General features: G+C 36.6%; 1 protein-coding gene across 1 annotated transcript in view; it reads right to left on the reverse strand.

Annotated features, from left to right (window-relative positions):
* Positions 1-14,752, reverse strand: part of GNAI1 (guanine nucleotide binding protein (G protein), alpha inhibiting activity polypeptide 1) — a 33,386-nt gene extending 18,634 nt beyond the window's left edge. The window contains exons 1-3 of the mRNA XM_008570007.1: positions 14,693-14,752; positions 14,456-14,597; positions 21-178 (exon numbers count right to left, since the gene is read on the reverse strand). Of these exons, the coding sequence (XP_008568229.1) occupies positions 21-178; positions 14,456-14,597; positions 14,693-14,697 (305 nt within the window). The 5' untranslated portion in view covers positions 14,698-14,752. The remainder of the gene's footprint in view (positions 1-20; positions 179-14,455; positions 14,598-14,692) is intronic.
* Between the last annotated feature and the right edge of the window lie 304 nt (positions 14,753-15,056).

Genomic DNA, 15,056 nt, shown 5'->3' on the forward strand with positions numbered 1-15,056 from the left:
CTGAAGTTATGATTACTTACTATGCTGCAGAATCATTAAGCTGGTACTCTCGGGATCTGTTGAAACAGGCTTGTACACCACTATCTTTCCATAATCTCTTTATAACTCCAGCAAGTTCTGCAGTCATAAAGCCTTCTTCAGCTGCTCCAGCAAGCACAAAGAGTTGTCGAGCATCATCCTGAACATTCAAAAACCATTTTTTAAAAAAGTATAAAGGAAGACATTACAGAAAAAAGTACATTAGAGAAAAAGGGGGCACTATAGATTTTTTTAAATGCAATAGTAAATTTCCTTTATGATTTTTAGAAGTGTCATACATAACTTTTCTTTCTTTAAAGTACCACTTAAAAACTTGGCTTAGCCAGAAGAGCATAATCATAAATCATAAGTCTATTATTAATATCCAGTAAGGCACTAGGAAGCGGGAAGAATGACTAAAGTTACAGCTCATGAAGGATACATTATCCAACTATTCACTGACAGTTTGTAGTGTACTGAAGATGATCATTTTTCAGAAAATAGAAGAATCTGAGTCTTATTCCTCCCTCTTCAAAATGCTTCTAATATAAGAAACACATAACATCTTTAAAGATAATTTTAAGGTAGAACCTAATTGTTAGCTTTCTGATATACTTTGTAGATGCAAAATAAGTTCAGAGAAGGAAGAAATCAATGTGCAGTAAGCAAGAATAGCTGTACACCATGGTCTGAGATTGTCAGGAGACCTTAAGGTATATATACATTAAAATTAATGCGGCAGGAGTCGGGAGCAGGTGTTTGCTAATCCAGGCATAGAAACCAAAATGAGCACAACTCTGGAGTAAGAAATACTCAAGACGTATATAGAAGATGGCATGCAAAAATTTCTAAATAAAGGAATACTGTACATATGATTAAATTTTGCCTAAATTTTACAGTTACTCTGATCCACAAGTAATCAACCACTCTTGACCAGCCCGGTCCAAGAGAAATATAATGTGAGTAACTAATGTAATCTCAGTTTTCTAAATAGCTGCATTAAAAAAAAAAAAAAGAGCCAGGTGAAATTAATTTTAACAATATTCCTAACTTAATCTATATATAAATGTAAAAGTAATATCGTTTTGACATGTAATCGATATAAAATTACTGAGATATTTCATATTCTTTTACAGTAAGATTTGAAATCTGTTATATTTTATACATATAGCACACTTCAATTCAGACTAGACACATTTTAAGTACTCAATATCCATATGTGGGTAGTAGCCACCATATTAGATAATATAACTCAAGTCCCCAGGTAAAAAAAAAAAAAAAAAAAAGGACAGTTGTGAAGTTGCTACCTTCACGGAAATTGTTTTTAGCATGAGACATACAGCTTCTTATTAACTGGATGGACAACTCCTAGTTACTCTCAAGGGGCATTCTTCCAAAGTACTGTAGTAGATGGTTATAAAGTGATAGCACACGTTATAAGGTGTAGAGAAAGGCTAACAGTATTAGCAGACAATATAAATTCATCCTGTGGCCAACCTGTGAAACAGCTTCTCTTCAGCTGGAACCCGTCATGAAAAATAATTAAGTCTCTCAGCATGGGAACATATTATTCAAGCATATGTTTCCCTTTTTAGTAAATCACAAGAGAAATGCATGCAAGCAGGCAACATGTGCACTGTATCTTTCACAAATCACAAATACCATGGTTTCAAGTCATTCTTAACCTAATTCCAGTAAAAAAGTATTTGATTTTCCTAATAATTGCCTACACATGAGAAATTTCTAAATTTGACTATTTTTATTTATCAAACATAAGTACTTTTCACTTACGTAGGTTTTTAAATGAGCTTTCATTATATCTTTATTCAATTTCAATAAAATTTTTTGACAGAAAAGACTAATAATGCCCTACAGTATGGGTCATAATATCACATTCTCTTCAAATTTTCTAGAAAGAAGCCTGAAGAAAAAACAGAAGAAACTTTTGGAAGATGTATTTATAAACTGCATTCTCTTTGTGGCATTCAAAAATGTCACTTATATGTAAGTGAGATCATGCGATATTTTTCTGTGTCTGGCTTATTTCACTTAGCATAATGTCCTCCAGGTCCGGGGGTCACTACAGGGGAGGTCAAATATACAGACAGAATAAAATAGTTGTTACCAGGGGCTTGGGGTCACGGGGAGGGGGCCTAGGAGAGGAGGTAGAGGAGGAAATGAGGAGATACAGCTCAAAGGATACACAGTAGCAGATATGTAGGATGAACAAGTCTAGAAATCTAATGCACAACATGAGGACTATAGGTAACAAAATTGTACTGTATTAGGAATCTTTGTTAAATAGATTCTAGCTGCTCTTGTTACAAAAAAAGGTAATTTATATGAGATGATGGATATGTTAATGTTTCACTATTGCTGTGAGTTAAATGTATCACTCAAAATTCATGGGTTGGAAACTTGACCCCCATTGTAACAGTGTTAAGAGAATGGAAAATCCAATGATGGTATTTGGAAGGTGGGGCCTTTAAGAGGTGATTAGATTGTGAGGACTGTACCCTCATGAATCCACTGATTCATTAGTAATGGGCATGCATCTGATGGCTTTAAAAGGAGAGCAAGTGTGAAGGTTCTTGCTCTTGCCACTCTCTTGCTCTTGCCCCTCATATGTGATAACCTCTGTTGCTTTAGAAAGTCACTACCAAGGGCAGGCCCCGTGGTGCACTCAGGAGAGTGCAACGCTTGAGAACGCAGTGGCGCTCCCACCGTGGGTTTGCATCCTATATAAGGATGGCTGGTGAGCTCACTGTCTGAGCGCGGTGCGGGTGACACCAAGCCAAGGGTTGCATCCCCTTACCGGTCACAAAAAAAAATGACAAAAAAAAAAAAAAAGAAAGTCACCACCAAGAAGGCCCTGCCCAGATACATCCTTTGGACTGTGAACACCCCAGCCTCCAAAACTGTAAAAAATACATTTTATTTCTTTATAAATTACCCAGTTTCAGGTATTCTGTTATAAGCAAAATAAACGGACTAATACAACTATAGTAACCATTTTAATCTATCTATATGTATCCTATAACATCAAGTTGTAAACCTGAAATATACATGATAAAATTTATTTTTTTTAAAAGTCTCTTCTTGGGCCGGCCCAGTGGCGCACTGCTACAGTGTGCCGCTTGGGAGCGCGGTGGCGCTCCCGCCGAGGGTTCGGATCCCACATACAGACCGGTTCCCGCTCACTGGCTGAGCGAGGTGTGGGAGCAACACCGAGGGTTGCGATCCCGTTGCCGGTCCCGGTTCGGTACGGGTGCAACACTGAGGGTTGCGATCCGTTGCCGGACACGAAAAAAGACAAAAAGGAAAAAAAAAAAAAAGTCTCTTCTTCACAAAATGTAAAATAGCCTCTTCTTCTTGAAAAACTAATTGGAATATTTCCCCTCCATGTCATTAGCAGGGCATTCAGATGTCCATAGATGAGCTTTCAGGTAATAAATTTGAGCAGGAAGGCATTGTAGAAATTATTTTACCTAATGTTTTGTTTTGCATTCAAAAAACCCAAAGCACGGACAGATTAAGCCATGTATTTAAAGTTTCATGGCTAATCAGTCACTCACTCATGTAAATTAGTAAATCAATTAGTAAGTAGCCATTGTTTAAAACATAATAAATTTAAAAACTGCAGAATGATGCAATGATTTTATCTTGCCATGGAATGACTGCAAGATTTATGTAAAACAAAACTACTTCAGAACACACAATATAAACGTGAATTTACCAAACAGTGTCAAGGGGTAGAAAAAGTATAGTGATTATTGAAGAGAAGACCAGAGTTTGGTCAAGACGGCTACAAGTTAATAAAGCAGTTTACAGGAATTCTTTCATGGTGTTAAAAAGAAAATGTTATTTTGCCAGGCAATTATTTTAGAGTAGCAATAAAAAAATCCTTGGATGTAGGTAGCCAAGTTAAAATGTTTTAAAATTACTGAGAACTAAATGAAAATAAAATGATTTAGAGAATGCAAATTCCAGTGCATATAATTGTGTGTTTTGGGAACTTGGAAAGGAGCAATGAGACTCCATTGGGTCAAGAGACACATAATAGGCCCTCTTTCCCCAGTAATGGTCAGGGAACACCTAGCAATCTGTAGTTATTTAGTAACAGCACATTTTATTTGAAGCTGTCATCTACTTTATGAGAATTCAGAAGAGTCTGCCCAAGATAGAGAAAAGACTGAGGGGCCATGATGACTATCTTCTGACATATTAAGGATCATAAAAGGTGAGAAAGAGCTGACTTCCTGTTTAGGCACAGTGCAGAAAAAGGAGCATTCTTAGGGCAAAGACATCAGATTTCAACTCAATAAGAGGAACACTTTTTAACAATCACAGCCATCTATAAAACAAAAAAGGGAGGGGGAGTGAGAGATGGAGGTTTTTAAGCAAAGGATAGATGACCATTTATTGTGATATACGCAGACAGAATTTATGAATGAGATTAAGAGTTTAGATAAAAAACATCAGAAAGAAAGCCCTTACAAGACAGACACTAAATAATATGATAAAGGAACGTTAAAAAATAGTGAGACCTTTGAATTTTTAGCCATAGCAATAATATATTGATGTCATGACTGACACATGTATGGAAATCCTATTTCGATGGCTTAGCTTAATTGTTTCATTAATAACATTAGCCAGCAATACTGAACATCACATACAATGAAAACTTCTCATATATTTAATCTACCACATTTTATAGCATGCATTATCATTCTTATAAATTCAAGACAGCTATATAGCACTTATCAGTTATTGTGCCTTTAATGAAACCCTAAGAACTTAAGTGGATTCATCACTCCATGGCTCATGCTGCCCATTTCAGGTGTTAAAGAGTTGCATTAAGAAATACATAAATGTGAGTTGTTATCAAGAATTATGCAAAGGAGGACTCTACTGCTCTTCTCTCCCACAATGACAGACTAAACAATGGATAAACAACTACACTTGGATGAAAATAACTAAAGGAAAGCACTGGAACACATCGATAAAGTAACAGAAAATGCTAGTGAGCACAGAAACTCAGAAAAGCCACATAAAGAACACCCAGCCTCCACCACCCCATCTCTCTGACAGAAGCAGCAGGGAACCAGGAGGAACTTCTCCTTGCAGGAAAAAATGTAAGTGAGAGGAACTTAGCAGCCCTCATCAACACCTTGGACACCTACTGTCCTCACCACTGGGGACCATGGCAGTCCTCACAGGCACTAAGACCAGCGGAAGGAACTGCCTGGAGGCAACACAGTTGTACTCCCCCAGAGGAGCAGACACTGTGCTCAGCATGCTGAGGCTGGCATGGCTACTGTGTTATCTTGGAATTGAAACTGTTGCTAGAGGGTGTCTTACCCTGGGGGTGAGTTGATGCCCTTTTATCCCAGAGACTAAGCTACCACTGAACTGACTACCCCAAGCCACCTGAGAGTAGCTGTTACACACTGCCTTGGGGGGGGGAGCTGCTCCACCCATCCCTCCCAGTTGCAGCTGTGCCCCATCCCCTCAGGCTTGAATTGAATCTGAGAAGCTGCACACTCCCTCTTGGTGAATCTTTAACTATCGCTCCCAGTCATGGCTGGGCCCCATCCTCTGGGACGGAGCTGAAGGGGCACATCATCCTGTGGGTAACTGCTATCTTGGCTGAGAAGTTGTTTGGCTGATAAGTTGTCTGGCTAAGAAGCTGCTTGGTGGAGCTGAGCAGCTATGCATGCCCAGGCTGAGGAGATGTAGTACCTTGCCTCCTTGGGAAAAAGAGCAGTGGCTGAGCTGAGATGCCCTACCCTAGGGGCCAAAAAGCTCTAATACTCTGCTTCCCTGAAGCTGAACTATTTCCCCTAGACACTGAGCTGCTGAAACACCCCTTCCCTGTGAGTGAAGTCGGCACTGTGTTGCTCTCTACCCCCGAAGGCCTAAACAACAGCTGCAGCGCACTAACCGCCTCCCCCCCCCATTCTGGGTTCTTGCAGCTGCTGCACCTGACCTCACAGAGACTGAGATACTGCCAAGTTCCATAGTTCCAGGGGCTAAAGGCACCACTATAAGGTACCTCATCCCTTAAGAATCAAGTGACAACTGAGCCACATTTGCTCTGGTTCCAGAATTGCAGCCATACTCTACTCCCCAGGCCCAAATCTCCAGAGCAATCCTTCTACCAAATCAGGCCAGTGCTGTGCTCAGGGTCAGAGTAACAGCTGTAACCTGGCCCACAGAGCCTGAGCTGCCTGGGGGCACTCAGAGGCACAGACCCTGGCACTGTGGGCAACTGACATGTAACCCTACCACAGAGTGAACCTGCACCCCAAGACCCAGGTGCCACAATAGGTTTATAAGACACTGAGCCCAGGATCCCAACTCCACAGCTGCTCCAAGGACCTGCACCTGGAACCTAGCACCACTGTAAATGCTTGTAGGTCAGGGAAGACCCAATACCAAGAAGAATCCTCTTGACCAAGTTGCCCCACTGTGGGAAAAACAAGAATAGAAGGATTCCAAAAGCCCTTGCCAATGAACACCTTAACAACCTATGCCACTGCCATTACCATAGCCTCAGACTTCTACAGCCTAGGGCACTGAGACACCCACAGTTAGTGGCAATGTTGACTACAGCTGAAGAACCTGTCCAAAGACTAAACCACTGCCTCTGTGTGGAAACAAAACCATCACATCCTTGTCAACCAACACATTAAGACAAACTGCAGGTAAAAGACTGTTTATGAAGGCCATTCTGTAAAGGCTGGAAGAGGCAATCATTTCACCATATGCACAGACATCAATGCAAGGACACAAGAAACATAAATAACCAAGAAAATATGAATCCACTAAAGGAACACAACATGTCAATGAAAGACCCCAAAGAAAAGGAAATCATTGTACTACCAGAAAAGGAATTCAAAGTAAAAATCTTAAGAAAATTCAGGTGAAAAAGAATACAGAGAGACAATTCAACAAAATCAAAAAACCAATTCATGATACTGACAAGAAATGTAACAAAGAGACCCCGTACAGCAAAAGCATCACACTTCCTGACTTCAAAATATGCTGTAAAGTTATAGTAACCAAAACAGCATGGTACTGGTATAAAAACACACACACAGACCAATGGAACAGAATAGAGAGTCCCAATATAAACCCATGCACTTACAGTCAACTGATTTTCAACAAAAGTGCCAAGAATATACATTTGGTAAAGGACAGCCCCTTCAATAAATGGTGCTGGGAAAACTGGATATTGACATGCAGAAGACTGAAACTAGACCCCCTATCTCTCACCATACACAAAAATCAACTCAAAATGGATTAAAGATCTAAATTTAAGACCCGAAACTGTGAGACTACTACAAGAAAGCATAGGGAAAATGCTACAAAAAATTGGAATTGGCAGTGTATCTTGGAACAAGATTACAATGGCACAGGAAAATAAAGCAAAAATACACAAAGGGGACTACATCAAACTAAAACTTCTTCTGCACAGCAAAAAACACAGTCAACCAAGTCAAGAAACAACCTACAGAATGGGACAAAGTATAGCAAACTAAACATCAGACAAGGGGCTATTATTCATAATATGTAAGTACCTCAAAAAACTCAACAGCAGAAAAACAAATAACCCAATTAAAAAATAGGCAAAGAAACCAAACAGACAATTCTCAAAAGAAGACATACAAATGGCCAACAGGCACATGAAAAAATGTTCAACAGCACTAATCATCAGGGAAATGCAAATCAAAACCACAGTGAGATATAACCTTAAGTAAGATAACCTTACTCTGGTTAGAATGGCTGTTATCAACAAGAGAGAAAATAACAAATGCTGATGAGAATGCGGAGAAAAGGAAACTCTCCTACATTGTTGGTTGGAGTGTAAACTGTTACAGCCATTGTGGAAAACAGTATGGAGGTTCCTCAGAAAACTAAAAATTGAGGGGCCGGCCCGGTGGCGCACTGCTACAGTGCGCCGCTTGGGAGCGTGGCGGTGCTCCCGCCGAGGGTTTAGATCCCACATACAGACCGGTTCCCACTCACTGGCTGAGCGAGGTGCGGGCGCAACACCGAGGGTTGTGATCCCGTTGCCGGTCCCGGTCCGGTACGGGTGCGACACTGAGGGTTGCGATCCTTTGCCGGACACGAAAAAAGACAAAAAAAAAAAAAAAAAAAGAAAACTAAAAATTGAATTACCCTATGACCCAGCAATCGCAGTACTGGGTATATTCCCAAAGGAAATGAAATGAATATATTGGAGACACCTGCACTCCAGGTTCACTGCAACACTACTTACAACAGCCAAGAGATGGAATCAACCTAAATGCCCATCAACAAGTGAACAGATAAGAAAACTGGCATATATACACAATGGAATAATACTATTTAGCTATTTAAAAAATAATGAAATACTGTCATTTACAGCAACATGGATGGAATGGGAGACCATCATGTTAAGTGAAGTAAGTCAGGCACAGAAAGACAAATACTGCATGATATCACTCACATGTGGTTCTCACAGAAGTAGAAAGTAGAATAACAGTTATGAGAGGCTTAGAGGGGAGGAGAAGTTGCGGATTAACAGGTACAAAGCTATGCTACTTACCGAAGTGAATCAATGCACAGTATATGTATATATTAAAACAACACACTGTACCCCACAAATATGTATAAATAAATGTTAAAATTAAAAAAGAAATACACAAGTGTAAAACACATTTCCTCTAAAAATACAAATGTAATCAAAGTAAAAATGACTTGAGGTAAGGAAATATGTCATTATTCTTTTTTCCTATATGATTGCTTAAAAGAGGGAAACAGACTAAAAATAAAATAATTTAAGTTAATTTTAACTAAATTGCAGTGAGCAAACATTTTGACTAAATTTCAGTGAACACAATTTAGCGTTAAGCATGTGCTTCTTTATGTCAAGGGAAATTACCATTACATGTATTATGGAAATATAACTTATGAATATATTTACAAATCTTATAAGTGTACAGATATGTTTTTCAAATTATTTAAATGAAGAAATACTGACATTTTAGTGTTCTTTGTATGGACAATAGAACCTGTTGTCAAAACAGAGAAATATAACTGATAAATGAATTGAGGTAAGTAGAAATATACTGTGCTAGAAACACATATTTCAAATGATAGATAATATTTTGCCACATACATCAATATTTCTCAGAATCAAAACAACAAAAAATCATAAGCTTCTTCATCTAGTTCTCAAACATAAACTAGAATACAACTGTAAATGATTCAAACATTCATGTGGAAAAATAACAAGTAAAAATAACTAGGAACATTTTGAAAAAGACTTGGGAAAGAGGACTGAAAGTTTTGAATATTAAAAGCCTACAATAAGCAGAACAGTCTGGTATCAATGTAGATCAATAAGAAAAAAATCCCAAATCTAAATATATTATATAATAAAGGTGGCAAGACAAAACAGTAGGAAAGTACACAATTATTCAAAATACCGGTGGATAATCAGATAGCCATCTGAAGAGAAATAAAATAATGTAGATCCTTACTCCATTCATACAATAAAACAATTTTCAGAGGGATTAAAGAACAAAACACAAACAAGTGTTAAAATTTACTCCTCTAAAAAAACTTTTAAAAATAGCATGAATAGGTAAACCTTTGGTTGAGAGAGGATGTTCTACATTTAAATGTAATGGAAAAAATACAAGAAAAAATTTTAAAAATTTAGAAAATATGTTACCATAAAATTAAAGGCAATAAGCAAAATATGAGAGAACATGTATATTAGTGGGCAAAGGGTTAATGCATATGTACATGCAAACAAGTAAATAATCAAAACACCAAGACTCCCACAGGTAAATGAATAAAGGACACAAGCCACAAATACAGAGAAATAAAAGTATGGTCAGTAATGATATGGAAAACTGTACAACTAAACTAAAAATTGAAAATTCAAATTAAATTGATATAAGATGTTTAACAAGTTAGCAAAGCTTTTTGTAAACATAAGACTCCTAAGTTTTGACTTCCCAGCACTCTCATAAACTGCTGCTAGGAAGATAAATTGATATAACCTTTCTCAAAAGCTATCTGTCAAATCTGACAGACACACAAAAACTGACTGACTGAGTAATGAAAATAAATCACAAAATTATTGAAACAGAGAAGTGGCCATTGTGCTGGAGCATACTGAGGCTTGGGGGAGAAAAGAAGGTTGTTTAAGTCAATTCAAGGTAAGGTTTCCTGTTCCTCAGAGCCTAAGGTATTCCAAGTAAGTGATTCTCCAACTATCTGTGACAAGAAACCAGTCTTGTGTTTTGTTTTATTTTCATTTGTTTTCTATCTATTTAAGAACTAATATTACTAGAAAAACAAAATTAAATGACGTATAAAAACTAAATCCATATTTTTAAAACTATCAGAATTAACATATAAATTACTCTGTCAATTGCTATAAATCTGTCTAAACCCTAACCCTTCATTTCTGCACTTATTTTGCACACATTCATGTAGACACACACTGGTTCATGGACCACATTTTGAGCAGTAATGCCCTAAACAAACTATGCCTAAGACATGCTAATAGGTCCCCAAAGAATGTTTGCCTAACTTTAAATTATTATTAGGAATGTTATAACCAAAATTATTAATATATTACCATACACAGATGGACTACCCTCATTCAGAGAAAGTTTTAAAAAGACATTAGGTATAAAATTTGATTGCTCTATGCCAGCCTTAAAAACAATTTTGTTTCCCCTACTTTTAAATAATGTGTAATCTGCTTTGCAAATCTGGTAACTGCCAAATATTAGTTAATTGCCAAGTTCATTTGCAAGAGAAATGAATGATAGATAGCCTTGATATTTGGTAAAAAAACAACAGAATGAGGTAATTTTACCCTACCAGACACCAGTTAATCCTAGAAAGCAACAGAAATCAAAATAATGTGATTCTGACAAGAATAATAATACCAATATAATACTAATTATAAAAATAACAATAACATCAATAAACACTTATGGGGCATCTATTATGACTAAGGCATGTAGTAAATGTTTGATATTCATTTTGTCATTACTTCTCACAACTCTACAAGGTAGATGTCATTGTTACTTTCATTTTATTATGGTGAAACAAGCTTAGAGAAGTAATTTAATTAGTGACTGATCTGGGGGGGGGAAAAGATTATATCAATGGAAAAAACAATGGAGTCCAGAAACACTCAATTTAATGCTTAGGGTGGCACTGTCAAGTAACTGAGGAATGAACTAATTATTTAATAAACAGCTGTAAGGCAAGAGATGATAGCAACAAACATAAATAACATTTCCAGGTGGATGAGGAGATAAATATAAAAAATAAAATTATAAGCATTCTAGAAAAATAGAAGTTTGAAAAATAATTGTAAGGTGAAGAATCCCTTTCTAACAAGACACAAACAGAGAAGAATCAATTGCAAAAAACTTAACAGTTCTGTAGCATGAAAAGTACTATTTCAAAAAAGTGAAATAAATATGCTGGGCAAAAATGCTTGCAGTATATATTGAAGGCTTAATATTCCTAATACTCAAAGAGAATCAATGTGAACAGAACAAGTAATTTAACAGAAATGAGTAAAGAATGAGGAATTCACAGGAGAAATACAAATGAACAAAATGTTCTAAAACTATTCTCAACCTCACTAAAAATCAGACAAATAAGAATAAATAAAAAGAAGAGACATTCATAAGCTATTAAAAATTAAAATGATAATATCAAAGTTGGTGAGACTGAGAAAACACACATTGTTGCACAGTTGCTAGAAAAGATTATTCATATGGCTTTTCTTTGGAAAGCAAATCTTTGGTAGCTATCAGAATTAATATCTGGTTTGCCTTCAACTCAGGACTAATATTTCAGGAACTGATACTCCAGAAATAGAAATATATTCAGACTGCCTTTGCCTATACTGTTTCTATTCATAGAATGCTATTTCTTCGATTTTGTCTAGAAAACTCTTACTCATGTTTCAATACTCAGTTCAAATGTCCCTTCCTCATGTTCAGGCCAGGTTTAATTCCTCTTTGTATTCTTTAGCACAATCCAAGAGCCTAGCAGTATTTTAAAACTTACATAGAGGCAAGGCAACACAAATCACAGAGTAGGCCAATCAGAAGCAATGTGAGAACATAAAGACATCTGTGTGGACGGCTAAAGCAGACACAAGTAATGGTCTGAAGGTAGGAAGAAAACAGTTACTGGGATATAGCCAGAGAGAGTCTAAAAAGTGGGTCCTACTAGTGAAACAAAATGAGCAAACCAGGCCCATACATACATTCCAAAGCAAAACTGATTTAAAAAAGAAAAGCTTGTGGTGGGAGAGTAGTTATTACCAGTCAGCCAGTCAGTTCTGAAACTAAGCCCAAGTTATATTTTGCTTTTTTTTTTTTAAAGCAAAAAATGACATTCCTTGAGAGAAAAATATGAAAACAGACTCCATAAAAAGCTGCTTGTATTGACCTTTCATTATTTCCTAAAATGGAAACTACAAAACCTTTCTCTTTTACAACCACATATAAGACCTGAAAGCAGAATACTGTACACGTGAATTTGATAAAAGGTTTAAATTACAGTAATCAGAATTGGTGTAAAGTACAATTTTAATTCCTTCTTAATCTAAGGGTGGTTCCCTTCCATATAGTTCTTTTAAACAAAGATTAAAAAGCTTCTTAGTGTGACTGATCAACATTTCCAAGTAGACTTCAAGATTGTTTTTAAAAATAATTCAACCATTGTTCTAAACTGTCTTTTCTGAAACAAGATTTGATCATATCCTGAACATTTTTTTGCCCTATCTACTATCCATTCACTCAGCAATACACATTTAAGATTTATTTATTCAACACTTTTGAGTTCAGAAAGTGCTTGTTGATGAATAAATGCATAAATTATTTAAAATGATCTTGAAATCTACTTGAAAAATTTAATCACACTATGCTTTTAAATCATTGTTTAAAAACCTTAGTAAAGGGCCGGCCCGGTGGCGCACTGGATAGGTGCGCTGCTTGGGAAGCACGGCGGCGCTCCCGCCCGAGGGTTCGGATCCCACGTACAGACCGGGTCCTGCTCACTGGCTGAGCGAGGCGCGGGAGCAACCCCGAGGGTTGTGATCCCGTTGCCGGTCCCCGGTCCGGTACGGGGGCAACACTGAGGGTTGTGATCCGTTGCCGGACACGGAAAAAGACAAAAAAAAAAAAAAAAAAACCTTAGTAAATTATTATGGCCCAGTAACTTATAAGAAAATCTTAAAGTAACTAATAAAAATAAACAGGTTTATTTTATAGATTTCTCCAAGGCATATTCCCTAATGTTGCTTTCATTAATTTTTCTTTCCTATTAAGCATAAATTGAGCCTGTGTGCTTAAAAAAAAAGAAAGAAAAAAATTATATTCTCTATACACCAATTCGTCATATTCTTAGCAGGGAGACAGCACGCACATACATATTGAGTACACAAAAATTCAAAGGAACTATAAAAATCAACAGTAGTAATAATATAATAATACATCTATATTGTACTAAAAATTAACCTAGGTTTTCAGTTAAAGGCTTCTGGTCAGGTCAAATTTTACGTGAATTATTACAAAAAGAACCGGTGAAGTATGAATTATATATACAAATAAAAAACTTGAAACAAACAGATAAAGCAATCAAACGGGGCTGGAGGAAAAGAAGAAAAAGAAAGTGTCCTATTAGACCAGGGCTGCTTCCAATCAAACAGAAAACAAGTTACTGGACCAAATAAGGAAGCACAGGCATAGTGGCCTGGTTACCATTAACTGTGTGGTAATCTATCATGTATTTCCTGGGTTCCAGATTCTTTACAGGTAAAATTAAGGGGTGGAACTTGATTTTCTCCAAAGGTCCTCTTTAGCTCTAAAATTCTGGTACATGTTTTTTAATAGCCAGTATTTTCCTATTCCAAAGATAGGCAAATCTTTATACTGTTTTCATTATTCGAAATTAGATCACTTTTTCATCTGGGCACAGATACAAATAACAAGATCATTTCAGTATCCCAAATTACAAAAACAGATTTTGAAGAGTGCCAGTGTAAGCAGTTCACTCAGTACTAACTACTAAAAATTATTACAGGGATACAAGGGTACCTGATATAAACATGTTATATATTTCTGTATATATTATACAGAAAATATTGTAGTAATTATTGAGTTGTCCAAATCATGTGATAGATAAGAAAAGTATAGCTATAAAGGGAAGATTATATAATCCTGTATATTCTTATTTCACTCACTTATAAAACTCCTGACTCACTTCACTCACTTCTATCACTTTGACTGCTTTTATAAAACAGTCCTGAAGGTGGCAAGCCTATGTGATATAGCATGGGATCATTATGCAAGTTACCCTTTTTACTCATCAGGCCTGCTCCAACACATTTATAACTTACCGCCCGAGCTGAGTCACCAAAGTCTATCTTCAACCTCCCCATGGCCCTAATGATAGCAATGATTGACTGGATGGTGTTACTGTAGACCACTGCTTTGTACTGTTTACATTCCTCTTCTGAATAACCAGCTTCATGGATAATTCTAACGAGATGAAAGGAAAAAAAGAACACTTACTTCCTTTGATAGAAGGGCACACTTGTACATAAAAAAGAATTTAATATTTTAAATCTACTTACTTCATCTGCTTCACAATTGTACTTTTCCCAGATTCACCAGCACCTAAAAAAAAATAAATAAAATAAAATAAGGGATTTATAACTTCATCATCACTTAAGTATATCCAACTCCCAATACACACACACACACACACACACACACTCTCTTTTACAGCTGAATTCTGTTTTATATTAAAACGAGATACAAAGCAGCAAATATGTAGGATAAACAAGTCTAAATGTCTAATGTACAATATGAGGACTATAGTTAATAGTGTATGTACTTAGGACTTTGCTAAATGAGTAGATTATAGCTGTTCTTGCCACAAGGGAAAAGAAGAAGTAAATATGTGAGATGATAAATATCAATTTTTTCCACTGTAGT

This window comes from Galeopterus variegatus, unplaced genomic scaffold, assembly GCF_000696425.1.
Source record: "Galeopterus variegatus unplaced genomic scaffold, G_variegatus-3.0.2 Scaffold30, whole genome shotgun sequence".
Lineage (NCBI taxonomy): Eukaryota > Metazoa > Chordata > Mammalia > Dermoptera > Cynocephalidae > Galeopterus > Galeopterus variegatus.